This window comes from Panthera onca, chromosome C1 (genome assembly GCF_046562875.1).
Source record: "Panthera onca isolate mPanOnc1 chromosome C1, mPanOnc1 haplotype 2, whole genome shotgun sequence".
NCBI lineage: Eukaryota > Metazoa > Chordata > Mammalia > Carnivora > Felidae > Panthera > Panthera onca.
The window spans coordinates 28654881-28682608 of record NC_138346.1 but is presented as its reverse complement, the minus strand read 5'-3'; the positions used below and the strand labels follow the sequence as shown (position 1 = coordinate 28682608).

General features: G+C 39.2%; 1 protein-coding gene and 1 long non-coding RNA gene across 13 annotated transcripts in view; one reads left to right on the top strand and one right to left on the bottom strand.

Moving 5' to 3' along the window:
* Positions 1-27728, bottom strand: part of PLEKHM3 (pleckstrin homology domain containing M3) — a 196748-nt gene that overhangs the window by 12741 nt on the left and 156279 nt on the right. For 5 of the 9 annotated variants that reach the window (XM_060623244.3, XM_060623243.3, XM_060623245.3 and 2 more), the window contains one exon: positions 19816-19973. The exons of 1 other annotated variant lie outside the window; for it this stretch is intronic. In XM_060623244.3, the coding sequence (XP_060479227.1) occupies positions 19816-19973 (158 nt within the window). Of the gene's footprint in view, positions 1-9; positions 14314-19815; positions 19974-27464; positions 27718-27728 lie in introns of those variants that run through there. 3 more of the 9 variants (XM_060623248.3, XR_013557191.2, XM_078450945.2) reach the window with 3 other exon arrangements.
* Positions 1-27728, top strand: part of LOC132671875 (uncharacterized) — a 62833-nt gene that overhangs the window by 27922 nt on the left and 7183 nt on the right. The window contains exons 2-7 of one of the 4 annotated variants that reach the window (XR_013557192.1): positions 13041-13128; positions 13967-14063; positions 16689-16807; positions 20213-20325; positions 24038-24102; positions 26707-26821. This is a non-coding gene — a long non-coding RNA (uncharacterized LOC132671875). Of the gene's footprint in view, positions 1-13040; positions 13129-13966; positions 14064-16688; positions 16808-20212; positions 20326-21978; positions 22092-24037; positions 24103-26706; positions 26822-27728 lie in introns of those variants that run through there. The other 3 variants (XR_013557193.1, XR_013557195.1, XR_013557194.1) reach the window with 3 other exon arrangements.

Here is a 27728-nt window from a genome sequence, read left to right as displayed (position 1 = left end):
TCTGTTCTCGTGTAAGTAAATGAATATAAGCCAATCATTTATAATTTGCTTAAGTGGAAAATCACGTAAGGTGTATGTCTGCATATGTATACATATGTGCTAGGTTTGTACTCCCTGTATGTATATATGTATGTATGCTGTTTAGAAGAATACACAGAACATGTTAGCAAACATTCTAAGGTAAAATGAGTTAAACGGGATTTAAACAATCTAACAGATTCTTTCTTTTGTGGGGTAATAGGAGGATTAAAATAAAGACATGTTACAGGCAATTTCAATAAGAAACAGGTTATGGTTAGTGCTGATGGCTGGGGGCAGTCCAAGTTTCACAGCCTCTGCCTGGAGCACCACTTCCAGTGAAGCATTGAGCCAGGATTACTAGAAATCCACACGCTTCAGATGCCTCTCTCCCCTACTCCAGGGGAAGCTGGTGGGATGGGGAGGAAGAGGGCAAAAGGTCTGGAAATGTTGGCTTACAGAACTGTTGTGGCTCCATGCAGAACTAGAAATGGACTACATCTGGGATTATTCAATGTGTGTGTGTGTGTGTGTGTGCGTGCGTGCGCGCGCATGTGTCTGTTGGTTAGGGGTAGGGAGATGGGGACAAAAAGGTATCCATATGGTTTGATTGGAATTGTATGAGACTGGAAAAGTTCTACCTCCTTTGGCCAGATGTCCGGCAGATTAGGTGTATATGTGCTAGTTTGTAAAGCTATTCCAATAGCTCTGAATGGTAAATGCACATACAGCCAGATCAATATTGGACATTTAAATTAGGCAACATCTGTATGGCCTTTTGCCCCTGTTTTTATAGAAATTATCCTTGTAATATGATTCCGAGCCAGGTACTATTTGTTTTCCCATTGGTAATAGGCCAGTCAGTCAGTAAATAGATAAAATGAAATGAGATAATAAAATAAAGTAGGTGGTGGCTTCTCTGGTCCCAGGTGGGTAAGTGTGTGATCAACTCTGGACTTGACGCCAGTCTTCTAACATGAACTCTGGCTCTCCTTCCCCTGCTATCAGCCACGTGTCCCTTTCAATTACTCAGCACACCCCCAAATACCTGCTAAGACTCAGATCATGGGAAGAACAATTGGTATGCCTGCAGAGATCTTTTTATTTACCTTTTAATCCCCAGAGTTAATTAAGGAAGAGTTTTTCCCTGATTGCAGACCACAAAGCATTTGGCTTTCACAAGTCTTGCACTTGGAGTTTGTAAACCAAGCTCAGTTAATACCTTTGACAAAAGCTTTACTTAAAATCTTGGCTTTGAAATAGAATGTAAACAAGGGTTAATTAATTCATTTGTTAATTTTGCTATCCTATTGGGAACAGTAAATCACATTATCTTTAGTGCCAATGCTTAATAAATGCTTCTTGCTAATTTGTGGATGGTGACAGACCTCAGCCATACTCTGTGTACGTGTATGAAATCTTAATAGGTTTGACCTGAGTGAAATAGTTACTTGGGGATAGAGAAACACTAGTGTTTCTGACACTTCTCAGGGGTTTTTTTATTATTATTAATTTTTTTTAATGTTTTTAGTTATTTTTGAGATAGAGAGACACAGAGCGTGAGCAGGGGAGGAGCAGAGAGAGAGGGAGACACAGAATCCGATGCAGGCTCCAGGCTCTGAACTGTCAGCACAGAGCCCGACGTGGGGCTCGAACTCATGGACTGTGAGATCATGGCCTGAGCTGAAGTCGGATGCCCAACCGACTGAGCCACCCAGGCGCTCCTCAGGGTTTTTTTTAATGGTTCACCTGGCAGTCAATATAATTCTTAACAAACAAAGGTCCATCTCTTCTTGGGGTTACTTTAGGAGAATCTCATTTAATATTAGAGAAAGTAAAGAAACTGCAGGAAGATTTCAGAATTTTCTGATTTCCAGAAAAAGCTAGACTATATTATAATTGTAGCCATTAGAGAACCATAAAGAAGAGCAATGGCTTTCTATAAAAGTTGCTAAAGTAGTTCAACACACCTAAGAACCCAAGAAATGTTTAGAAATGTCTTGTTACATCTAAGACAAAGGCAGTGAATATAATAATATTTGGCTAATGTAGATTTAAGACAGAAAAACTTAGCTTACATATGGACTTCCATTGAGTCCCCAGTCTACCTCTTTAATGTAAAAGTGTAAAATTTAACTGTCAAGGTTTTGAAGTAAGCCTCTTTAAAAGAAATAATAATTTATAAGGATAATATGTATCTAAGACTCTGAACGGGATTTATGTCTATTTATTTCTATTTCTATTTCATATTACATTTCAGTTCCTCAAAGTACTAAGATTCCTAAGGGGGCCAAAATAAAAGACATTTTTAAGGAGGGATATAGTAGAAAAATGCAAAAAAGTTTAGAAGGTAAACCATATCTAGATTTGTGAAGATGACTGCTTGCTTGGGAATAGGTTAGTGATATAAACTTAGAAGGAGAAAGACATTCAGGTGAAAGACCCAGTGTTACGTCATTACTTTAGACTTCCCCTAATTTGCCTCCTCTTACCAGTACAATTCTCTTAACAAGATGATATCACATAATTTTCTAATACTCGATGTGTTCGTTCTAGGCCAGTGGTTTTCAAAGTGTGGTCCCTGGGCCAGCCAAACCAGCATCACCAGATAATTTGTTAGAAATGCAAATTATTGGGTGCCACTCCAGAGTTACTGAATCATAAATTCTAGGGTGGGACCTGGCAATCTGTGTTTTAACAAGCCCTCCAGAGTATTCTGATGAATATAAAAGTTTGAGAACTGCCGCTTTAGGCCAACTGTTTCCAAAGGCAGCAGGGCTGTCTAATATGTTAGACAGGACTGTTGTAAATATTTAGAACAAAAATACGGACTTTGCAAAATGAAAATAAAAAGTGGTATTAATTAATGTTTTTATATTGGGCCTTACATTTCATATCTATTAATACTTTCTCATAGCTGATAGGTAAGAACCTCATTTTACTTTCTTTAATTGGAAGTGACACTAAGCTGTTCAGATATTGGCCATTTGCATATTTTTTCAGTAAATTAGTTCCTGTCCTTTGCCCATTGTCTAATGACTTTTACTTACTGCGTTTTAAAGATTTTTTATATTCAGGAAATTAATGAACACTTTGTTAAATGTGTTGAAAATATTTCTCCCGGTTTCCTGTTTACATTTGTCTTTAGAGAACCTTAAGCATTTAACTTTTAAAAAATATACTTATTTATTTTTTTAAAGTTTATTTATAATTTATTTTTGAGAGAGAGCACGAGCAAGGGAGGGGCAGAGAGAGGGGGAGAATCTGACAGCGCAGAGCCTGATGCAGGGCTGGAACTCACAAAACCAAGATCATGACCTGAGCCAAAATCGCGTGTCAGATGCCTAACCAATTGAGCCACCCAGGGGTCCTAACTTTTTAAAAATATATTTAAAAGCATATTGCTTCCAGGGCTTCTGGGTTTGTGTCAAGCTTAGAAAGACCTTCCACACTTAAGATTACAAAAATATTCACCTATATTTTCTTCTAGTACTTTATGGGTTTTATTTTTACATTAAAATGTTTGATCCATCTGGAATTTATCTTGATGTAAAGAGTATGATCAAATCCAGCATTCCTTTTCTTTCTCCAAATGGCTGTCTAGTTCCCAGTTTCTTTTATGGAAATTTCCATCTTTTGTTTTGCTAATTTGCTGTGCATCTTTATCATGTACTAAATTCCCATATTACTTGGGTCTATTTGCATACGTTCTGAAATCATGTTCCATTGATCTGTCTGTTCCTATGCCAGCACTGTACTGTATATTTTATAATACATTTTTATATCTAGCGAAAACAGTCTCCCTTCATGTAAACAACTTTAGAGGTCAAATTCTATACTGAATATATTAGGAAAGTTTACAGCTGCTTATCTTAATGTTAAATAAAAAAAATTTTTGAAATGTATACAATCAACTAATTTACAAATTTATAGTATAATTTATGAGGTTTATCTAAAATGAAATGCACCTGTGTAAACATCTTAGGTGGTCAAGGACTAATCCTGGCTTTAGATATTTGACTTTTTGAATATCTCGGATTTTTTTTCATCTTTATATAGTAGTAAAAGTATTATGTAAATTTGATAAGTTAAACTAATAGACTTATTGTTTACATGTTTATAAAATCAGGAAACAATACAACTGTTTAGTAATGTGTACACTTTTAGTAATTAAAATTATCCTACTTTAAAAAATTTTTTTAAATTTTTATATTTGAGAGAGAGACAGAGCACGAGTGGGGGCGGGGCAGAGAGAGAGGGGACGCAGAATCCGAAGCAGGCTCCAGGCTCTGAGCTGTCAGCACAGAGACCAATGTGGGGCTCAGACCCATGAACCATGAGATCCTGAACTGAACTGAAGTCGGAGGCTTTACCGACCGAGCTACTCAGGCGCCCCAAAGTATCCTACTTTGCATGAACAGAGGATGTATTATCTTGGAAAAATATTGCAAAAATGCTTAAAACATGGTATACATTATCATTGAACACAGGAAGGTGTGAATAAGAACGCATGTTTTAGCAGTCTCTTTCATCCAGTGAGAACGTTATTCAGAACTTTTGTTTTTACTCTGCATATTAGTAAAGGCTGAATAGAACTGATAATCACACTAATAGAAGTAGTTATGCTAAGTATGCAAGCAATAGACATGTAAGACACCTCGAAGTCATTGAAAATTTTGTCCTTCAACATGTATATTTGTAAGACAGGAATAGGGTAGAGAAGGCTACAGTCTAGTGTATAATACAGTCACTGGGGGAAGCCAATGGGAGCCTTTAGCTTAGGTCTGGTTAGTAAAGTGCTGTGCTAATAAGCCTTTTCTCTTTTGGTTTTCTGAGTGGTGGCCTGGGCAAGCTCTCTAGACCCCTCAGGGAGAACAATGGAAGTATGAAAATTTTGGGTGTGTTTAGGTGTGGAGAAGGGTTAAGTACAGCTTGCTTTTAGGTACTTTCTAAATATTAAGGTTCCCCTGATTAGGTCTCTCTCTTTTAAATTTTTTTTTTTTTTTTAACGTTTATTTATTTTTGAGACAGAGAGAGACAGAGCATGAACGGGGGAGGGTCAGAGAGAGGGAGACACAGAATCTGAAACAAGCTCCAGGCTCCGAGCTGTCAGCACAGAGCCCGACGCGGGGCTCGAACTCACGGACCGCGAGATCATGACCTGAGCCGAAGTCGGCCGCTTAACCGACTGAGCCACCCAGGCGCCCCGGTCTCTCTCTTTTAAACAGTGTACCTTAACTACATTCTCAGGGAAGCTGGAGGAAGGGAAAAGTCATCTTGCTTGCTGCTTTGACATTCATGTGATTGCTGTCCCCAAGTCCCTTGGCTGGTGCCTCTTTGAAGCACTGTATGAAAACCATGTTCCCCCTGATGTTCCTTCAGGCCTCACTAGCGCCTATTCCACCCTACCTGGCCATCCTGCCCCCACGGAAAATTTGCTTATCTCTTTTCATTCTCAATTCTGACATTTTTCTTTCAAGTCGTTGATGGAACCTGCTTTCCAGCTAAGTCTTTTAATTTAAATTGCCTTTCTCTCCACCATCAAGGATTCTTTCTAGAAAAAAAGTGTTAACTTCTCTCAGAGAACAGCTTTAACATGCTTCAGCTTCCCACCTCTCAAGGCCAAACTAGATCTTTCAGTTGAAGTCCAGTCAGCTCCAGTGAGTGGCTTCCAATGTTTCCAATGCAGTTTTTGAATCAGCCACTCGCTCAGGGCTTGAAATTAGTCTGTTATGTTACCAGTTCTATAAAAGGAAATTCCCACATTTCTGTTTTTCACATGAATTACTACTTTTTTAACGTGATCTTCTTTCCTCATCAAAAATTTATAAGATCCTTCCCATTATACTTTTGTTGAGAACCTCTCCCCGGCCACCCTACACCAACTATCACCAGAAGTGAGACTAGTTAAGGGTAGGTGATATAATCTTTTGCCCTCCTCTGGACAGCTTGTGCATTCCCTCAGATTTCAGGCTGGTGCTGTGACAAGGAGAGGCAAAAAGGGGACTATACTGGAATTCAATCGCCTGCATCTCCTACTAGCTGTGGGTGTGGTGTTAGGCGGGGATGCCATCCTCCCTGGGGAAGGTGGGGTAGGAAAGGTGCGTGTATCAGGGGGCGGGAGTGACGGGCAGATAACTGCTAAGCTCCTCTGACTCTATACCAAGTCCTATGCTTTATAGATCTAATTCAGTCCAAGCGGCGACCTCTGTAGAGAATGAACATCTATCTATAGACTGTCTTTATCTCTACTCTAAGTGTTCTGGAAGCATTAGGAACTGAACAGATGATTATTAATGATAGCTACAGACAGCAAATGAGGATGTTTCCTGATGCACCACTGAGTGGTTTAATATTCAGAATACTGAAGGGGTTTATAACGAAGGTGATAGTATACGTTAGATGCTGAAATAAAAACAAAAAAGGATTTTTAAAAGATAGCGTTTATAACATCTTGCTATCTGTGTTCCCATAATTAGTGAGGCAAGAAAAGTCTCAAAATATCAAAAACATATGCTGATGAAATCAAGTTACTATTGTACCTTTTTGTAATTCTAAAGCATAAGACAGTTCATTTCAGAACATACTGCTCAGGCTGAAGAATCAACATTTTTTGTATGGAAAGGTAAACACTCCTCTCTTTCCTATTGTGTATTCAGGTTACTTATTTACAGTCCCATTGGGAAGGAAAAAACACACTGAAACATGACTGAAAACATGTTTTGAAAATTAAACTGAGTAGTTTAGCAAAACTCAAGTTTTTGACACGAAAGTTTTCATTGGGCCAGAAAACTATATCTATTCCTAACATATGAGAGAATGCTAGCTATCACTCAATAAAGTCATATATCTTGGCAATGTCTACATGTAAGTAGACAATTTCCTTGAAATTAGTTTAAAGGTTATTTAAAATAAAATAAAGTATGTGAAAAAGCACAGATTTGAAAAACTAAAAGCAAACTCTTTATTCGTGGATTATTCATTGAGCATTTACTATGTGCTGTTCTAGATGCAGAAAACTGAGCAGTGAGCAAAATAGGAAAGTCCATTTCCTCATGGAGCTGACATTATTTCAAAATGGTGGACTGAATCACAATTTGAATTTATATCTTAATCCCTTTGGGTAAATTGTATCAAAAATAGTCAACTTCACTGAAAACATTGTGACAAACTATTAAACAGACTACTGCAAATGCTAAGCAAAGGAGCAGAATGAAATAAAGTTCTAACTTCTTTGTCAATACAGGGTTAAAACAATGCCATATACCTTGTAGGTAAATCTGGGGGTGGGAGGTGGCTTGTCAAAGGTCACACAGCAAATTAGTGGCCAAGTTAGGGATGACATCTAGACTTCTGTATTCGTACTGCAGAGATTTTTCTGTGGATTAGTCTGCCTCTACTTTTTAAATGGATCTTAATGATTTTAGAACCAATTATTTTTTTTTTCCTGTTAAAGTAGCCATCAATAAAAGTTTATAGATAAACTATTTTCTTGGTTCTGATATAATGTGATAAAAAGCTGGGTATAAAACCATATATTCTAAGGGTGCCTGGGTAGTTCAGTCGGTTATGCCTCTGACTCTGGCTCAGGTAATGATCTTGCGTTTCACGAGTTCGAGCCCTGTGTCAGGCTCTGTGCTGACAGCTCAGAGTGTGGAGCCTGCTTTGGATTCTGTGTCTCCCTCTCTCTGGCCCTCCCCCATTTGCTATCTGTCTCTCTCTCTCAAAAATAAACTTAAAAGAATTAAAAAGTAAAATAATAAAACCATATATATACATATTTTATTAAAAAGTAAACATACAGACATATGTATGGAGAATTTTCCTCTTTATACTTTTGTGTACTTTTCAAATGTTTTGTAATGCGTATCAGTTTTATAGTCAGAAAGTTACAACATGAATTAAACAATGCTGAACTTTACTCCCTCCAATCAACAAAAAATTGAGTTGTCTGAAATGCTTAGAGATAAGATGACGACACAGTATTAACCAGACACCTAACGAGAAGCTTGGTAAGAAATGCGTCGAGGTAGAGATGACAGCCATCTATTCAAGGGACCAAATGGTTTCAAAATACAATGGCAGCCGCACCAGCGAGGGCTGTGTTTATAAGTGCACTGTATTTATAAAGTGGCTTAATGGCATACAGGGTCAGGTCAGCCCTGAGCGTTTCACAAAAGTCTCGTCTGTGTTAGCAGACATTCTGAAACATTTTGACATGTGAATATAGGAGCCACCAGGCCAAGGTGAGATGTTATTTGCCAAGTTACTCTTTGACCGAAGTTTAAAAGCCAAAAAAAACTAGCATTGCGTTCAAGTTTTTTTAATTTATTTTTTTGTTTTGTTTTTGTTTTGTTTTTTTAATCAAGGAAAACCTTCATTGATACAATAAAGGCATTTAAGAGCTGGCAGTCATGTAGCCGCAGAGCAGAATTCCATCTTGGTAAGTTGCTCCTCGGCTTCTGCCCCTCATAAAACCTGCGAGCTCCCTGGGCTTCAGATTTTCTACCCCTAAAATATCCAGATGTTCTCCACAGTCCTTTCCATCTCTGTTCATTTATGATTCTAGAACACAGGCAGGGATCTTGTCCTCTCTCGTCAGTGTTAGAGGACGTGGAGAAAGTTCCTCACTGCGCTCCTCTCCAGTACCAGAGAGAAGAACAATAAGCAGATGGAAACTAATGGCTCCTAAGCAAAGGTGCCTACGAAGAGGAGTCCAAACTTCCTGTAGCTGTTGCAAGAATCCCACACCTCATCACAGTACTCACCAAGTGGCTGCTTCCCAAGAAAAGCCACAGAAAGGAAATATCATTAAAAAAGTGTATATGCGTTGGGGGGAGCGGTTCCCTCCCTGTAAGCCCGACCTCGCCAGGGCTATTGTTCTCTATTGTTGAACAGGATGTAACAGGACTGTGAGCACAGCCCGCAAACCTGCTAATTAGGTACACTGACAGTGTTTGTTTTGGAACCATTTACCAACAAAGGAATGTGTCAGGCTGATTAGTGAGAAAGGGTATGTAATGTATGAGTATTTGAGTCCAGATGAGGGAATAATCCAGGTATTCAGTCTGTTTGTGCAAGGACTGACAAAAACGAAGGCTGAACAAATAGGACGCCACAAGGAAAGACCGGCTTCTGGGCGGCCCTTCCCTCTCCTTCTACCCTGGAGTGTGTTCTAGTCCCCAACCCCCACCAAAAAATTCCTGCCTAAACATGAACCTCTCTTTCAGAAAATGACAAACTAGAACTGGCTCCCAGAAAAATGTAAGAGCCTTTGTAAGGCTGCTGGCGAATCTGGGGTTTGGTGATTTTCTAGGCACCGAAGTAAGCGACAACTTTCAGGAAAGCCATCTCCACGTTTATCCTCCAGGGACAAATCAAAGGGAACCCGGGCACAGAAAACACAGCCCCTGATGGACTGCTCAAGTTGTGCTGAGGAAAACCGCACATCTCAGCATCTTCTATGGAAGACGTAATTCTATCCTTTATAATACAGCAGTTGCTTTCTCTCTTTTAAACAAACCTTTATGAGGTTTGACTACAATTAGCTATTGGAAACTTAGTGTGTTCATGAAGCTTCAGGAAGGGCAGAAAAGTGCCACGGCAAAGACCAAAGTCCACTCCCCAACAAGTTGAGGTCCTCAGGGGCAGGGTGGTGTGGATTGCCATGCAATGTAAGATGACAAAGACCAATTCACAAGGTCAAGAGTGTTGGGAGGAGTCTACATGTTCTTCAGTACAAGCTGGACCTTTCTGAAATTTGGCCAGATGGATGAGAGCAATGGGACTTGGACTGAGTTCTTTGGGAGGCTGCCTTTTTCTTTTTCTTTGTTTAAAGCTTATTTATTTTGAGAGAGAGAGAGAGAGAGAGCATGAACACACACACAAGTGGGGGAGGGGCAGAGAAAGAGGGAGAGAGAGAGAGAATCCCAAGCAGGCTCTGTGCTATCAGTGAGTAGCCCATCCTGGGGCTCGAACTCACAAACCAAGAGATCATGACCTGAGCTGAAACCAAGAGTTGGATGCTTAACCAACTGAGCCACCCCGGTGCCCAGGCCTTCTTTTTCTATAAGTTAACCTAAAGAAATAAATTTTTAAAATGAAAAAGAGGAGAGGCCATGTTAGAAACTCACTTGCTATGGACTCTTCTATGAGGCTAGTGTTCATTCTCAATAGACAGATGTAGGAAACGTTCCTGAAATGTGTGCAAATTGAACATGGTGTCAAAATATGTTGACTTAACCGGTAAGAGTTTGGTGTTGATAAGTTCAAGGTCCTCAGTGCAATCGTCATTCTTGGAGGAGAGGAGGGAGTGATCAGCTGAAGAAAAGCTGGCAAGTTATGCTCAATCTGCTTCTCCAAACCACAGTGCTTCAAAAAACATGGACTGCTTTTAGAAGAGTCACCACCGAGCCACTGGAGCCCCCCAGCCCCCTCCAGGAAGAACACCTCGAATGCCTTCCTTGGAGAAATGAATGTTGGGCAGGCCGATGCTCACACCACAGAAATACCTCAAATAGTAGGTCGGTTGCTTCAACCTTACAGACAAAGCTTACGTAAAAGTAGTGTTATTCAGACTTTTACTATGCTCCTCTATCTATCCAAGTATTCCATCACCCCCAGTTTTATTGAGACATAACTGACATATAACATTGTATTAGTTTCAGGCGTACAACATGATTTGATATGTATATAGGTTGTGAAATGATTACCACAATGTTTAGTTAACATCCATCAACTGGTATAGGTACAAAATTTTTTTCTTGTGATGAGAACTTTTAGGATCTATTCCTCTCTTGGTAACTTTCAAGTATATGATATGGTATTGTTATCTTTAGTCCCCATGTGGTATATTACATCCCCAGAACTTATTAATCTTATAACTGGAAATTTTTACCTTTTGACCACCTTCACCCCTGCCTCTGGCAACCACCACTCTGTTCTCTGTAAGTTTGTTTTTTTCAGGTTTAACATGTAAGTGAGATCATAAAGAATCTATTCTCTATTTCACATAGAGCAAATATTTTAAACTTTCTTAATCAGTTTACTTAAAAAGCTTTGTCAGTGTTCTTAATGAGTGCACACGATATGTTGGGGAGAGCTGAACCAAACAATAAGTATTTATGGAATGCCTACTATATGGAATACACCAAATTCAGTGTTAAGTAGAATCTTCTGATAGTATACCCACATCTAGATACAGCCCCAAATGGTATAGGGGTCATAAAGTCTAGAAGTGCAATGTTTTCCATATTGGGAAACTTGTGGGGATGATTTGTATGTCACATGAAAAAATTAACAAAGGCAAATGGATCAGACAGAAAGGATGGAACTGATTTATGATAGCTGGTGTATCTTGTAAGTCCCATGTTAAAATGCATGCTGAGTGTTCTTAAGATGAAGTATTTATGTACTTGTGATCTGGAAGCATTTCAAGATTCAGGAATGGCATCTTCACACACAAATGTGTGAGGCAGGATGGTCTCTTTAGCAGCATTATGTCTTTAATAACAAGCGAAGATTAGTGGTATGTAGAGATGTCAGAAAGAAAGCGGCATAGGAGGCAATTTGAGGATTGTTTTTTTCTTTTAAAAAATCTAAGTCCAGGGTCATTTTGTGGATATATGCAACTTCTTTGCTTTCATAGTCACTGTTTTCCCTTCAAGTCTTAGAGAGGTATCAGTCTAACCTTCTGATTTGTAATTCTGAAGTTAGAGTTTTATTTCTTATTCTCAATCAAGGAGGGTACGTTTTTTGTCATTTCTCTGTCTTTAGGATGTGGAATTTTATTGCTGTTTTAACAGAATGTTTCTCTCTTCTAAAGCTGTGCTTTCCGTTTAGTCCTCTAGGAGGGTAAATACTGGATTAAGCTTAAGTTCTGTGATTCTGGATCTCACTATTGTATTTAAAATCTTGCAGTTTGGGTCTGAGTGTTTTCCTATTTAAACTAGAGAGAGGTATGTATTTAATTTGTGTTGGAGAAGAAAGACTACCTCAATGTGAAACTGTCCGCATTATCGGCTGAACGGAGTGGAAGTGGGGAGGACAGTGCAGCAAGCGGGGGTCTGCCCCCTCAGCTTGAGTCAGGCAGATCTCCAGCTCCCGCAGGCGCCCCTGGGCCTCCCGACCTGCCGAGTGCTGTGCACGGGGCGGAAGGAAGCTCTTTCCCCACACCCCCTCACCACAGCCCCCCACCATTTTGCAAAAGAAAGTCGTGTCTTTCCCCCGCCCTAATCTAGCTGGCTCACTGCTCCAAGTGTAAAAACTTTCAGGGTGGCAAATATGGGGAGAATTCAGAATAACCGTCTGGGGGGACACTTCTTTAATGACAGAGGGACGTCATTTCTTCACATTTCTGTTTGAGGGTACGCTGCAAAAATGGTTTGAAGACGACAGGTACAGAAGAAACAGTGATGTATAATGAAAAAAGCATGGATTTGAGAGATATATTTGGGTTCAAGTTTTGGCCTTATCTCTTGGGCCAAGTTAATTGGCTCCTCTGAACCTAGGTTTCCTCATTATTAAAATGGAGGTAACAAGATTCCCTCAGAGGACTGGCATAAGAATTAAATGACGAGATATGTAAATTGCTGGCACCAGCACTAGTAAATATTAGTGCAATTTCCTACAACCCCAGCACATTGTCTATGTCTGTCAGAGACGGCGTTCTAAACATTAATGCTAGGGCTATATTTTTAAATTACATATTCATGAAGTCTTCTCCTGCATAACAATTAATTTAATAAGGAAAAGAAACTATGAAGAGTTGACCCATGTTTGACATATGGTCGTAATCAAATAAGCATGTTAAAACCAAGTATGTTCTAATACGGACGTGAATAAATCAGTGCTTCAGATAAAGTTCAACACAGAGCTAACATTTTTAGAAATTGTGGAACTGCTTTTTCACCTACCATGTATATGACCGCTTTGGACGATGTCCCTTCTTGGAGCTCTAGGTCCACCCCCTAGACCAGGGCTCCGTCAACCCAACTGCCTGATGGCTCAGTGTCTCTTGCCAGGGAATGTGGACCATTTGTGAGCAAGGAACATGCCATGTTCACCGTGTGGCCCCGGAGCCTAGCCCAATGCACGAACACAGTATGCTCAGTAAGTCATTTATTGAAAAAATGAATAGTTGTAATGCTTGTAGAATGTTTTTTACTGAGTTGTAATTATGCTGTTCAGATGATATTTGGATCTGAAGGGATATTAAGCATATTTCTGAGGTCACAGAGGTGTTGACTTTAGCAAGATGGTCAAGGCTATGTGGTGACAAATTCACTAAATACTTCATTTCTAAGATTTTTACTTATAGATTTTACTTTTTATTTTAGAGAGAGAGAGTAGGGGAGAGGAGCAGAGGGAGAGAGAGGGAGAGAGAGAGAGAGGGAGAGGGAGAGAGGGAGAGGGAGAGAGGGAGAGAGGAAGAGAGGAAGAGAGGGAGAGAGGGAGAGAGGGAGAGAGGGAGAGAGGGAGAGAGAGAGAATCATAAGCAGGCTCCGTGCTAAGCATGGGGTCATGACCTGAGCTGAACTCAAGAGTCGGATGCACAACCGACTGAGCCCCCAGGCCCCCTTACTTACAGATTTTTAAAAACGTTTTATTGTGGAAAATTTCAAACATATTCAGAAGTACACAGAACAGTGTAATAAACCCCTGTGTACCTATCATCTAGTTTTAAAAATTATCAATTTCTTTCATTTATATCTATTCCCTCTCTCCCACCATCAGATTATTTTGAAGCAAATCCCAGATATCACAGAACTTTATCCATGAAGATTTCAGTGAAATTTTAAAATCTACCCCCCTATTCAAATTTATTTTTATTTATCACATTTATTCAGCACATTTTTATGGACAGGTTTTAAATCTGCAACTCAATTTCTGATTAAAGTTTTCCTTTAATAAATATTTCATTGGTGTTTATTTTTGTCTTTTACCCCAGACTTGCATGAACCATTCCCAGCGTTTCACTGGAAACTGGACACCACTAGAGAGAGCTCAGCAGGGTCCTGGGAAGTATTATCAACCTGAAATCCCAGGTAGGCTGGTAAGGGCTCCTTTGCTCTCAGACATTTGTGCAGCTTACAGAATTGCATCTGACCAAGAGAGAAACGGAAGATTCTAAACAGCTACATATTCCTTCCTGCTGGGTGAAGGGCCCTCTGAGTCCACAGACGTGTTAATGTGGTCATTCGGACTGTAAGAATCTGGCACGTCTGACTATGGCCACAGCCATCTTAGGGGGTGATTCTGTCTTCTGGCTGCCATGCAGAATCACACGGGGAGACTCTGAAGATAAAGATGCTCAGAGTTAAAACAACCCAACAAGTCTCACAGGAAATTCTGACGTGTAGTCAGAGGGAAGCATCTCTCTTCTCATCCCTCCTCAAGGGATGAGTCCTGGGACCGAGGGCTTTAAAAGTGGGTGTGCAATCTAAGTGCCCTCATGTTGGTTTCTAATATTTTCCAATAAAAGGAACCCGGGCTCCTTGGAGAAATGGCTACTTGTAGGATTAGGGCAAGAAATATACATGATGAGTCTGGAATGTCTGGTAGCACCAGAAAGTACAGAAATGCTCGGAAACAAACACCCACAATGGTAGGAGGGTGTCAAGGTGATGCAGGCACCAGCTGAAAGAGCCGATGGCCAAAGTTGGAACAGTCTGGGCAACAAAGTAAAGTAATCCTGGGTTGTAACCAAAAATATAAAGTAAATATGCACATGCCCACACTGACATGAATAGATAATTTAAAAAAATAAATGGGAAGAAGAGACAAATCACTCATGCAGGATTCCAAGTGATTTTGTATAGACTCCACTCCCAAGGGAAGTGGAGCATAATCTTCACTCCTTAACTGTAGGCTGCACATAGTGACTTCCTTTATTTATTTATGTTTTAAAGCCTTGTTTATTTTTGAGAGAGAGAGCGTGAGCAGGGGGAGGGAGCTGGGGGGGGGGGACAGAGGATCCGAGGTGGGTTCTGTGCTGACAGCCGGGAGCCCTAGAGCCCGACGCAGGGCTCGAACTCACAAACCATATCATGACCTGATCTGAAGTCGGATGCTCCACTGACTGAGCCACCCAGGTGCCCCCATAGTGACTTCCTTTAAAAGAGGGTAACAATGGAGAAGGGTCAGAGGAGAAGAGTATCAACAGTGGAGAAATCTGACACAAACATTGCAGTGATAAGTCATGTTGATAGCATGTCCCTGTGATATGATATGATGGAAATGGCACTTTATCTCTGCACTCCTCCTCCCCAAACCCATAAAACCCAGTCTAATCATAAGAAAAATATCAGGTCTATCCCCACAGAGGGATTCTACAAAATACTAGTACTTCTCAAAACTGTCAATGTCCTAAAAACAGTCTGAGAAGTTGTCACAGCCAAGAGGAGCTTAGGGAGATGTTCTGAAACAGAAATAATAATGGGGTAAAAACTAAGGAAATCTTGGGGGACCTGGGTGGCTGAGTCAGTTAAATGTCCTACTGTTGATTTTGGCTCAGGTCATGGTCTCACGGTTCGTGCGTTCGAGCCCTGTGTTGATCTCTGTGCTGACAGAATGGAGCCTGCTTGGGATTCTCCCTCTCTTCTCTCTCTGCCCTGCCCCTGCTTGCATGCACACACTCTCTCTCAAAATAAATAAATAAACATTGAAAAAGTTTAAGGAAATCTGAAAAAGCTGTGGACTTCAGCTAATAATAATGTATCCGTATTGGTTCATTAATAGTAACAAATATATCATATTAATGTAAGATGTTAATAAGAGAAAAACTGGGTGTGGGGTCTATGGTAATTCTCTGTACTATCTTTGTGATTTTTCTGTAAGTCTAAAATTGTTCTAATAAAGTTTATTCACACTGATCAGCTTTGGTATTTGAGTCAACTGTTCAGCTGGATGAATTGTCTTTTTTAAAAAGAGACTTTATTTTTTAGGACAGTTTTTTTTCCACTTTTATTTATTTATTTATTTATTTAACTTTTATTTTTTTAAGTAATCTCTACCCCCAATGTGGGGCTTGAACCCACAACCCTGAGATCCAGAGTCACATGCTCTACCAACTAAGCCAGCAGGCACCCCTAGAACAGTTCAGATTGACAGAAAAATTGAGCTGATAGTACAGTTTCCATAATACTACCTTAACCCCCAGTTTTCTCTATTAATCTCTTACATTAGTGTGGCACACTGGTTACAGTGAATGTACCAATATTCACACATTATTATCAACTAAAGTCCACAATCTAAATTAAGGCTCACTCTGTGTTCTACGGTTCTATGGGTTTTGACAAATGTAAAACGTCATGTGTGTACCATTACAGAACCGTACCGCATAATTTTACTGCCCTAAAAAACCTGTGCTTCACCTATTCATCTCGTCTTATGCATTCCCAAGCCCCTGGTAATCACTGATTTGATTTGATTTGATTTTGTACTGTCTCTACAGTTTTGCCTCTTCCAGAATGTCATGCAGTTGGAATCATCCAGTATACAGCCTTTTCAGACTGGCTTCTTTCACCTAGTAATATGCATTTAAGGTTCCTCCATGTCCTTTTGTGTCTAGATACCTCATTTCTTTTATTATTGGAGAATACTCCATCGCATGGGTATACCACAGCTTATTTAACCATCCACATACTGAAGGATATCCTGGTTGTTCTCAGGTTTTGGCGATTACAAGTAGACCTGCTATAAACATCCCTGTTTTGTGTGGACATCAATGATCAACTCGTGTTATTTAGAAACATATTGTTTAATCTCCAAATATGCTGGCATTTTACAGGTACCGTAACAGTAACATTGTTACTGATTCCTAGTTTAATTTCATTATGGTCTGGGAGCGTACTTCGCATGATTTCTATTCTTGTAAATTTTTTCAGATGTGTTTTGTGGCCCAGACTGTGGTCTCTCTTGTTAAATGTTCCATGTAAGCTTCAGAAGAATGCATATTCTGTTGTTGTTGGATGAACAACATGAATTGGCAGAGATGTCAATTAGATCCAGTTGACTGATAGTGCTTTTCAGTTTAACGATATGCTTAAACTGATTTTCTGCCTGCTGGATCTGTTACTGACAGAGGGGTGTTGAAGTCTCTAAGTATAATAGTGGATATATAATTGTGGGTTTGTCTGTTTCTCCTTGTAGTTCTATTAGGGGTTTTTTGCTGCATGTCTTTTGACTCTCTTCATACACATTAAGGAGTGTTGTGTCTTCTTGGAAGACTGATCCCTTTATCATTATGCAATGCCCCTCTTTATCCCTGTGTGAAGGACTGGTATTATTTTTTAAAATATTCAACAAAATTCATCATGAAGGCATCTGGCTTCTTTATGAGCAGATTTAAAAACTACTAATTCAGTTTCTTTACTTGTTATAGGGCTATTCATATTTCTACTTCTTCTTGAGTCTATTTTGGTAATTTGTCTTTCTAGAAATTTGTCCATTTCATCTAAGTTGTCTAACTTGTTGGAATAAAGTCACTTGTGGTATCTCTTTATAGTTCTTTTAACTGCCTTTTCCTTTTTCACTCCTAATTTTGAGTATTTGTTTCTTTTCTCTTAATTTCTTGGTCAGTCTTGCTAAAGGATTGTCAATTTTGTTGATTCTTTCAAAAAACCAACTTTTGATTTCATTAATGAATTTTTTTTCTATCTTCCATTTCATTGATGTCTGCTCTAATCTTTACTCTTTCCTTCCTCTGCTTGCTTTCGATTTAGTTTGCTCTGTTATCTAGTGTCTTAAGGTGGAATTTTAGGTAATGGATTTGAGACCTTTCCTTTTTTTCTGACATGTTTTCCATGATATATTTATAGCCAAAGGTTTCACCCTAAGTACTATGTTAGCTGCATTCCATACATTTTGACATTTTATATTTCATGTTCATTCATTAGATAGATAGATAGATAGATAGATACAGCTTCACACCTAGCATGGAGTCCAATGTGGGGCTTGAACTCACTACCCTGAGATCAAGATCTGAGCTGAGATCAAGAGTCGGATGCTTAACTGACTGGGCCACCCAGGAGCCCCTTTTCCAAAATATTTTAAAATTTCTCTTGTGATTTATTTCTTCTTTGACCCATAAGTTTTTAGTGTGTACTGTTTTTTATCCAAATATTTGAGGTTTCTCATATTTTTTTGCTACTGGGGATCTTAATTCAATGTGTCAGAAAACATACTTGGTATGGTTTCAGTTTTTAAAAATTTATTAAAACTTGTTTTGTGACCCAGCATATGGTTTATAGAGTTGGAAGCATTTTTTAATTTGTTTTATTTTCTATTAAATACTTTTGATTGTGATCTAATTCACATACCATAAAATTCATTCTTTTAAAGTATACAATTCACTGATTTTTAATGTATTCACAAGACCACGTTACTGTCACCACAATCTAATTCCAGAACATTTTTGTCATCCCTAAAAGAAATCTGCACCCATTAGGAGTTACTCTCTTCCTTTTCCCCCATGCCCCAGGCAACAACTAATGTACTTTCTGTTTCTCTGGATTGGCCTATTTGGGACATTTCATATACACAGAACATAAAATATACAGCTTTTCGTATCTGGCATCTTTCACTTGGCATAATGTTTTTAAGGTTCAGCCACACTACAGCATGTTAGTACTTCATTCCTTTTTATGCTGAATAATATTCCATCGTATGGATATACCACATTTTGTTTATCCATTCATCAGCTGGACATTTATGTTGTTTCCACTTTCTGGCTATTATGAATACTACTACGAATGTTTGTGTACAAGTTTTTGTGTGGTGTACATTTTTAAGAAGTATATAATCTCTAGGCCATGAGCTAAGTACCTGTACTCAGGAAACGAGGCTGGAACATGTATATGTGTGCGTATGTGTTTATCTTTCTATGTGTGGGGCCAACTCAAGTTCCTGTATATTTACAAAGAGTCTTTGGGTTTAAGAAGAGGCCAGAAGGGCTGAGTCAACTCTTAATATCTTAGCTCTAGCCTACATGCTTCAACTCCCCCTGGCTACAATGCCTCCCTTCTGTTCAGAACCACAGTGTAAGTGAGCCCTGCTGGGTGGGAAATGAGGCATGATTTCATGGCCAAAGAAGCCAGTGCACAGATACAGAAACAGTATATATTTCTATGATGCTTTTGGGATGAAAGGAAAAGTGATATGTATCGTTTTGTGATTCAAGAAAAGCAATAGTAAAAACCCTGGTCTCAAGTTAGTGGGGGGAAAAAATCATCCATCAACCAATGAATGTGATGATGCCCAAATATTACTTTGGTTAGAAAAATAATCCCACATAAACTCCCACTTTTCCCTCCTTTGGATCCTAAAACTTTCATCGCCACACTGCAGCGCATCTGTGGAGAAAAGCATGTGGCGAGCCAGACAGCTGTTCCCCAGTGTCTTGTAGTTTTATTCCTGGCAGTTGGGCCGGTTTTGGCCTTGCTCTGAGACTGCAATTTCCCATTGCCTATCACTTGGCCCTGAAATGTTGTGAGGATTCATCCTCCCTAATCTTCATTCTAAAAATGAATCTGAACCCTCTTTGTTACCTAAGAAGGGAGAAATAGGTGATGTTTCTTTGCAACTCTGTTATCTCATTCTGGATAAAGACAGTGAAGTGAGTTGGGAATAAATATAGGAAACCAAAAGGTCAAAAAATATTCTCCAAGAATAAGAGGAATCTGATACAAGGTAAGAGACAGATATACGGTACTTGACTAAAAGTCGGCCTGATCAGGCCAAACAGAACGACATGTGACATATTCAGGTATACTTTTGTTAAGACAAGAGATTCTGTACCTGCTTGTTGAAATATCCTCAAAAGGGTAGAGGATCTCTCCATTGTTACAGATTTCACAGATGAACCCCTTCTGGCTACAAAGACTGCAGCTGTACACGTGTGAGGTGGCAAATTTAATGACCTTGCCCAAGAATGGAGCCAGCTTCCCCTCTATCACCTGCAGAAAGAGAAATGGGACAGGGAAGCAAATTCATTGAGAACAGAAGTCTTGCAGACGCAGGAGGACTGGAATTCCTTTCCTTTACACAACAGGAAAACCTCTAATTATAATTTCTCAGCAACGCTGAGAAAGAAAAGACGTAGTATTTTCACTCCAAAAGAGCTCTCTGGTTTAAACCACTGGAGGTTGGAAAATGAAGATGTTGAAACTTCTTTTGTATTCCTCTTTCTTTGTAGTGTGATACAGGGAGTTGAGGACCAACAAATGGGGAACTCTACTTTCGTAGACCAGCATACCGTTATGGTGTGGCCTAAGTATGGTGTGTTTCCCAAAATAGGACACATACAAGGTGAATATTAATGTCGAATGTTGTGCTGTAAATTCAGTAATCCCTTTCCTCTGATGAGTTAATAGGATAGCTTTTTCACCGTCTCCCCAACAACATGTAACAAATGTGGAAAAATAGGTTTCTTTTGCTGCTAAGTATGTTAATATAAAGAGGTTGCAACTTGACCGTCTGAGGGCCACATTCAGCCTGAGGATTTTTTTTTTTTTTAATCTCTCAGTGTTTTAAAAAGTGAGCCAATTTAATAATTGGGATATTTCACATAAATACCCATATTTTTGGCTTCTTTTGAAAAATCATTAGATACAGCAAAACTAGGCCTGAATTCCAACATGATGATAATTCTGGCTGTGAGTAGGGGCCATCTGCTCCTACTGAGGCACGTGCTCTGCAGCGGACAGTTGTCCCCGCCAGGCCCTACTGTCTTGTATCTGCCTACCTCCCACTGTTACCTCACCGGTTAGCCTGCAAACATCCATGGGTCTGGAACCAATGTTAGTCAGCTCTCGTTGAACTAATACTGCATGAGCTTCAAAGACTTCAGCAGGTCAATACTAACAAGAAAAACATCTGCCTTTACTTCTCTCTCATTAATGCACCTACATATACATGCTGATTTTGATATAAGAAAAGAATGAACATTAAAGTTAGTTTGGAAGTAGCTGGAAATAACTGGTAGTAGCTGGATCCTTTCAAATAAATACAGAGTTAAAATGACAATTTTACATAAAAATAACATCTGAGGGAAATGTAGTAAGTCATACCTAAAGAGAAATTACAATGTCAAGGTGAATAAATAGCAGTAACTGATAAAAATAAAAGACTGCAAGGAATCTAATAATGCATTTTGCAAAAAATGAAGCTCTACCTAATACTGGAGATAAAAAACTCAAAGTGGTTTTTAAACATCATGGAATAATCTCATGTTTTAAAAATGAATATAACAGTAGTTAACTCTAAGGAAGGGAACAAGTTGGAAAAGCAAGTCTTTCATTTTGTATATATGTAGTTCTTTTTATAAGAAACAATGTATACTATTTTTGTATTATGCTGCAGAAAGTAAACAGAAAAATAAAGTTCACTGCTTTATAAGAGTGGATTTTTTTCTTAATAAAGGGGGTAGAAATTATGCTGGCTGTTTTTTGAGTTAAGCAGGTACATTTCCATCATTCTTTAACTTACTCTCCTCTCCATTTCCTTTAGAAGCCATAGATAGACCTCCTTTTATTTATGTTTTCTCAAGGACCATTAACTTCGATAAACCCCAGTAACAGGTACTCCTAATACCAACACACGATACATACTTTCTAAGAAACAACAACTACCAAATCTTATATCAAACACTTTCCAATGTGTCACAGGGTTAGCTCTAAATTGTGGTAACAATAGTGCAGCTGAGTTTGGTTTTACTTATGTTACTCTTTCCTAAACAAATTAAGGTTAGTGACACATTCAGAGAGATGTTCTAACAAGATATAGTCCATTTAGGGGGGAAATAGCAGTATATAGAAGAGCCTGGAAACCAGGTGAGTAAAGGCTGTTTGAAGGGACAGACGGTGAGAAGGGAAGATATGGAGCAAGACATGAAAGGAGGATCTAAAGGAGAAGACTGGGCATCTCGTGCATAAAGCTTTTTTTTTTTTTTTTTTCTTTTAGAAAACTTCCTTGAGACAAAGGGTATGAACATTTTGCATTTTGAAGGCTTCTGAAATACTTCAACAAACTTATACTGTCAGAAACGTATATTTATTCCTACATGTGGACTTTAATAAACTTTAAAAATTAATTTGAGGATCGGTATCTTTATAATATTTATTCTCCCTATCAAAGAACCTTGTCTATATCTCTATTTTATTAAATCTTCATTTGTTATTGCCTAATAAAATTTTCTGGGTTTTTTCCCCCCAGTTTAAGCTACTCACACTACTATTTAGATTATCTCAAGGTTAAACTTTTGTATAATATGCTTTCTTATTAGCTACTGCTTATATATTAGAATATACTGACATTGGGATATCTTACATATAACTATATTACTGAATTTTCATGAATGCAAATCTTTTTTAGGTAATTTCTTGGGGTTTTCTGAAAGTGATAACTTGGTCCCTTCCTTTCTAATATTGTACCTCTTATGTTTCATGCCTTACTTTATCATTCAGTGATCCTAATTTTAAGTAATAATGGTGTTAGTGGATATTCTTGGTATTTCGATGAGAATCACACTGGAAATTATAGAATCTATAGTGAGTGGCTCATTTTCTCCATCAAACACATATATTGTCATTCGCCATATTTATTCACTCCCTCTTTTTTTAAATAACAGCTTTATTGAGATGTAATTCACACGCCATGTAATTCACCTATTTAAAGTCTACAATTAAGTGTTTTTTAGTATAGTTACAGATGTGCACCATCATCACAGTCAATTTTAGAACATTTCATCAAGTCTTCCAAAAAAACCTGTACCCGTTAGAAGTTACTCCCATTTGCCCCCTAACCTATCCCTTCTCCCCTAAGCTCTAGGCAACCAATAATCTACTTTTTCTTCTATAGATTTACCTATGTTGGCCATTTCATATCAATAGAATCATACAATATATGGCCTTTTGTGGCTGGCTTCTTTCATTCAGCATAGTGTTTTCAAGGTTCATGTTGATTCTTTTTTGAATATCTCTGGTGTAAGTCCCTTTTTCCTGTCTTCCCCAGCCTATTATCACTCTTCTCTAGACTGATGAAATAATCTTCTAGTTTTATTTCTGGATGCCAGCCTTTTCCCTTTGGTCCATCCAGTGTATATACTAATCAGTTTTGGACATCGCTTTTATCAAGTATCATCTCTTCTTTCAAATCTTGGTGAATTCTTATTTTATCATTAAGAAAATCTCTTCACTCATTCATTTCATAAAATGATATTGAGTTACTGTGTCCCAGGCACTCAATACAAGAATGAACTGGACGGGATTGGAGCTTACATTTTTGCTTGGTGTGCAAGGGTCTCCATAAGCTGATTCCATCCATACTATTTATCTAAGCTCAGTTTCCATTTTTTACTGTATATCTCCTGTTGTGAGAAAACTTTTCCCTGTGTAGAATGTGCTTACATTTGCTCTTGGGCCCTCACCCTTGTCATTTCCTCTATCTTAAGTTTCACTTCTTAACACTTATTTAAATTTCACCTAGGCTTCATAGCTCAGATCTAGTCAGCTTGATGTGGAAAGCCATCTTTGGCTACCTCAGCTGTTATGAATGTCTTGTGCTTTGTATAATTTACTTTTACATCATATAATTTAATACAGAACTTGATGCTGTTTTGTACTCTTTACTATTGTTTAACATGTGATTGTTTTGCTTATCCAACTAGATCGAACGTATAAAAATGGTGATACTACCTATAAAATGGTGATTTTATATGGAGAAATCTGAGAATGTCAATTGCTGGAAGGCAAAGACTGAGTCTCATACTTGTCTTAAATGTCCCCTCTCTGCCAGGGACGTAAGCTCTTGTTGACTGACCAGGGAGGTGTTCCTGTTTTCCCTCCTTGGCAGCAGCAGCAGTCACATCTCAGGGCTGTCTTTGTGTCACAAACATTTTCAGTCATTCTGCTGTGTGATTTAGGGAGGAGCACAAAGAGTGCGTGGACCTGGTGGTTGCTCAGCTGTTCAGGAACTTTTTTGGCTTCTTTACACTTGATTAATTACTCTTCCTATGTGTTAGCTTAGGTTCATGGCCACGTTCCAAAGAGCTGAAGATGCTGAAAGTTTCTCCTCCAGGACAGTGAGGTAATAGTCTATACATTTATTTTTGAATTTTTTAATATTACAGAAAGGAAAACTTCATACTTACAGTTTGCCAGAGGTACAGATATATGTAGGAGGTTTAAGTCTTGTCTTTGAATACAACTACTAGCAACACTGGGAACAGAATCTAGCTATTAGGGCTTCTGGTCTAGAGGTCTTATTACTATAACGAAGTAGATTCCAGGTGTGAAATCTCCTAGGGTTCTTTTTAAAAACCAGATCTATCTTTGTTTTGAACAACTGCGTAAAAAGAAACCAAATGTCCTGCCTTTACCATCTCCTCCTGCCCCCAAGAGTCTTGCAACTTTCACTCCCAATTCCTAGCCATCTTGGTGGGGGCTTAAGGCTAGGGACATATTCCATAAACACCATGAAGATAGTGGCACCAAAGAAGACCAAAGCCCAAGCAGCCACTATCTTCAGGTTCCAACTGAGAACAAAGTAGAAAAGAGCTGTCAGGATACCAATGGACCTGGAAAATGACTATGGGCAGGAAAAGTCAAATGTCCAACAAGCCAATAGGTGGCCAACAAGTGCACAACCTGAGAGAAGTCTTCTGTGTCAACCCTAAGTTGGAGTACCTCCCTAGGCAGTATTACTGCCCAGAGTAACAACAGTCTTTGATAGGGTCCAGCATGAGGAAAAGTTCCACTAACTGCGTTATTTAGATTAGAGTCGATCCAGGAGATTCTGATATCACTGAGAGCAAGCCAGGACCAACCAGGACAAAGTAAATCACAAAAGTGCATCCTTAATAAAACTGGTCAAAGCTTGTTTTTAAAAAATCTATCATTTTTGCTTCTTGTCGACTTGACTATTTTTCTGGCGTGTGGGAGTTGATTCATCAGTCTCCCAGAGAGATTGACATTATAGAGTTTTCCATATTCCCTCAGAACTTAGTTGTTTCTGGGTAAGGGGAAGCAGCAAGGCAGAGCACAAATTCTACTTCATCTGCCTTCCAGCCATGAGACCAAATTTGGCAAGTTACTTAACCTCTTTGAGCCTTAGTTCCTCAACTTAAAAATCAGGATAATGTCTACCTTGCAGGGTTGAAAGAAGCATCAGATTTAATATAATGAAAGTACTGGGCATAATGTCTAACTTAGAGCAAGTAATCAATAAGTCATAGCTTATTATTAGCTTATCTTAATCGAAACAGAAACTTTATATGATTTAGATTCATTCTTTATTTCAAACACTTGTGATTTATAGCAAGGGGGAGAAAAAAAGGTCTTTCTTTTAATGTTTATTTATTTTTAAGAGAGAGAGAGAGAGGGAGAGAGAGCATGAGGGGGGGATGGGTAGAGAGAGAGAGGGGGACAGAGGATCCTATCCTCACTGACAGCAGTGAGCCTGATGTGGGGCTTGAACTCATGAACCGTGAGATCATGACCTGAGCTAAAGTAGAATGCTCAACCGACTAAGCCACCAGGCACCCCAAAAAGGTTTTTTTTACATGTCATTTTTACTTATTTTATTTTATTTACTTTTAATGTTTACTTATTTGTGGGAGAGAGAGAGAGAGAGAAAGAGCACAAGCAGGGTAGGGGAAGAGAGAGACAATCACAGAACCCAAAGCAGGCTCCAGGCTCTGAGCTGTCAGCACAGAGCCCAACGTGGGGCTCAAACTCATGAGCTGCGAGATCATGACCTGAGCCGAAGTCAGCCACTCAACCAACTGAGCCACCCAGTGCCCCTACATGTCATTTTTAAAAGGCATCAGACTGTCTTTCTGTTTGGATAGGATCAGTTGAGATTAATGTAAAGTGTATAGATCCATTCCGTTCAACACTGCTGTTAATGAGAGAACAGAGCTCATACGACAGACAGGCAGCCCGAATGCTGGGGAAAGACATGTAACACACCTCAAGCTTGATTTGAATCACTCATATAATACTTTAGCAACACTTGGAAATTGTCTTTCTTAATCTTTTCATTCTTGTCATTAAATTGGTCACAAGTTAATAGAACTTCATCACAATCCATCAAAAGTCACAAGGCCATTCCATGTTTAGCATAACAAGGCTACTGGTTTTAGTTAACCAGGTGGTCATTTAGATAAGCCACGAGTGAAGGTGAAATAGATCTCTGACATGAGGTTTGGTTATCCCTCCACTTATCGTCCCCAAAGTGCCAGCCTATGTGGATAAAATTATGACAAAGTAATTAGCAGAAAACATATGTAGCTCTTCCCCCCTTTCCCACCCCCCACACTCAACCTCCTTCACCTTGTCCATGCCAAACTGCCCTATCTCCTTGAGAAAAGGCAGATGTCCAAAATAGTGAAAAGGAGTTTGCTTCTGTTTTCCATTAAACTGAATTTCTTGTACTAAGGAACGCACTAGTCTGATCTACCTAGTTGGAGACTGTGCATATGTGATTATTTCAGAGTTTTTTAAGGGTCAGGTAGTCAAAGAATACACACTTTCATTTGTAATTTAAAACTATGCGTCCTCTCATCACACGGAAGGATAAGGGCAAAATCAACACCAAGCTGGTATCTTCTTCCCCGTTTTGCTATTTTTTTTTTTTTTTTTTTTTTACTTTTGCAATCTTTCTACAAATTCTTTTCACTCATCATTTCAGGTAGTTCTAAAACTCCAGGAGCCGCCAAATAGCACTTTTCATGATCCAGCTGGCTGACAAATATACCAAATCTGCTTATCCGTCTTGTGTGACTGCAGCCCACGAAAGCTGCCTGGTTGAACTTCCAGTTCAGGGATACACACGTTTCCCCCCCTTTCTGTTCTGGTCAAGATGGTCAGCATCGGAATTTGAGGCCTATGGCTTTCTTGCAGACTAAGACAACAGTCTTTATTTGATTTACTTTCTTGCAGACCAATCAAAAATTACAATTAAGTTAAAAAATAACCTAGTGCTGCCTTCTCCAAACCACAGTTTCAGAAACAGCTGCTTATTACTCATGTGTGGCACCAGGAAATTGCAGTGTCATGTTCAAGGTCTGTGGCCAATAGAGATCTGTGGGATTGGGAAAAGGGCACAAATGATTCTTTTGTGTCCGTTGCCTTCACTCCCTTGGCACCACCACAACATTCAAGATCTACGGGGGGAGAGGGACAGACCACTAGTGACTTGGACAAGAAAAAAGAAAAAACTCTTTCTCATTGAATCTCTTCATGCACTGGCTAATTCCTACCCCCTGATTTGTCCAGTTACCTTGCATCTCAATACAGGCATTCCTCAGCCATTGTGTAACATCTAGACTCGGGACAACTGTTGGGAATACTGTGATGAAGAGGCCTGTTGCACTTGACAAATGGTCCCTCCTTAAAAGTCTAACCCAAAGACCCCATTCATGGTAAACAAAGCCACCTGCCACTCACCAGTGGTAACAAGCTCGCTTGATGAGATGAAAGAATCAAAACTGTCACACGTTGTAAAATGATTTCAAATATAATTTAGTTGGCATTTGCTTGGCCAGAGGACCATGAGAGAGGTTGTGCTCACTATATTTTCTCTGAGTGCCATTTGTCGGCGTTAACAGGTGGGTACGGTGAAGTCCAGTGATCTCGGCCAGGTGAGTTTGTGAAGAGCTAGGAAAAAGCAGTCTGTAGATTCTTCCTGGGCTGGAAAACCCTAGCACACAG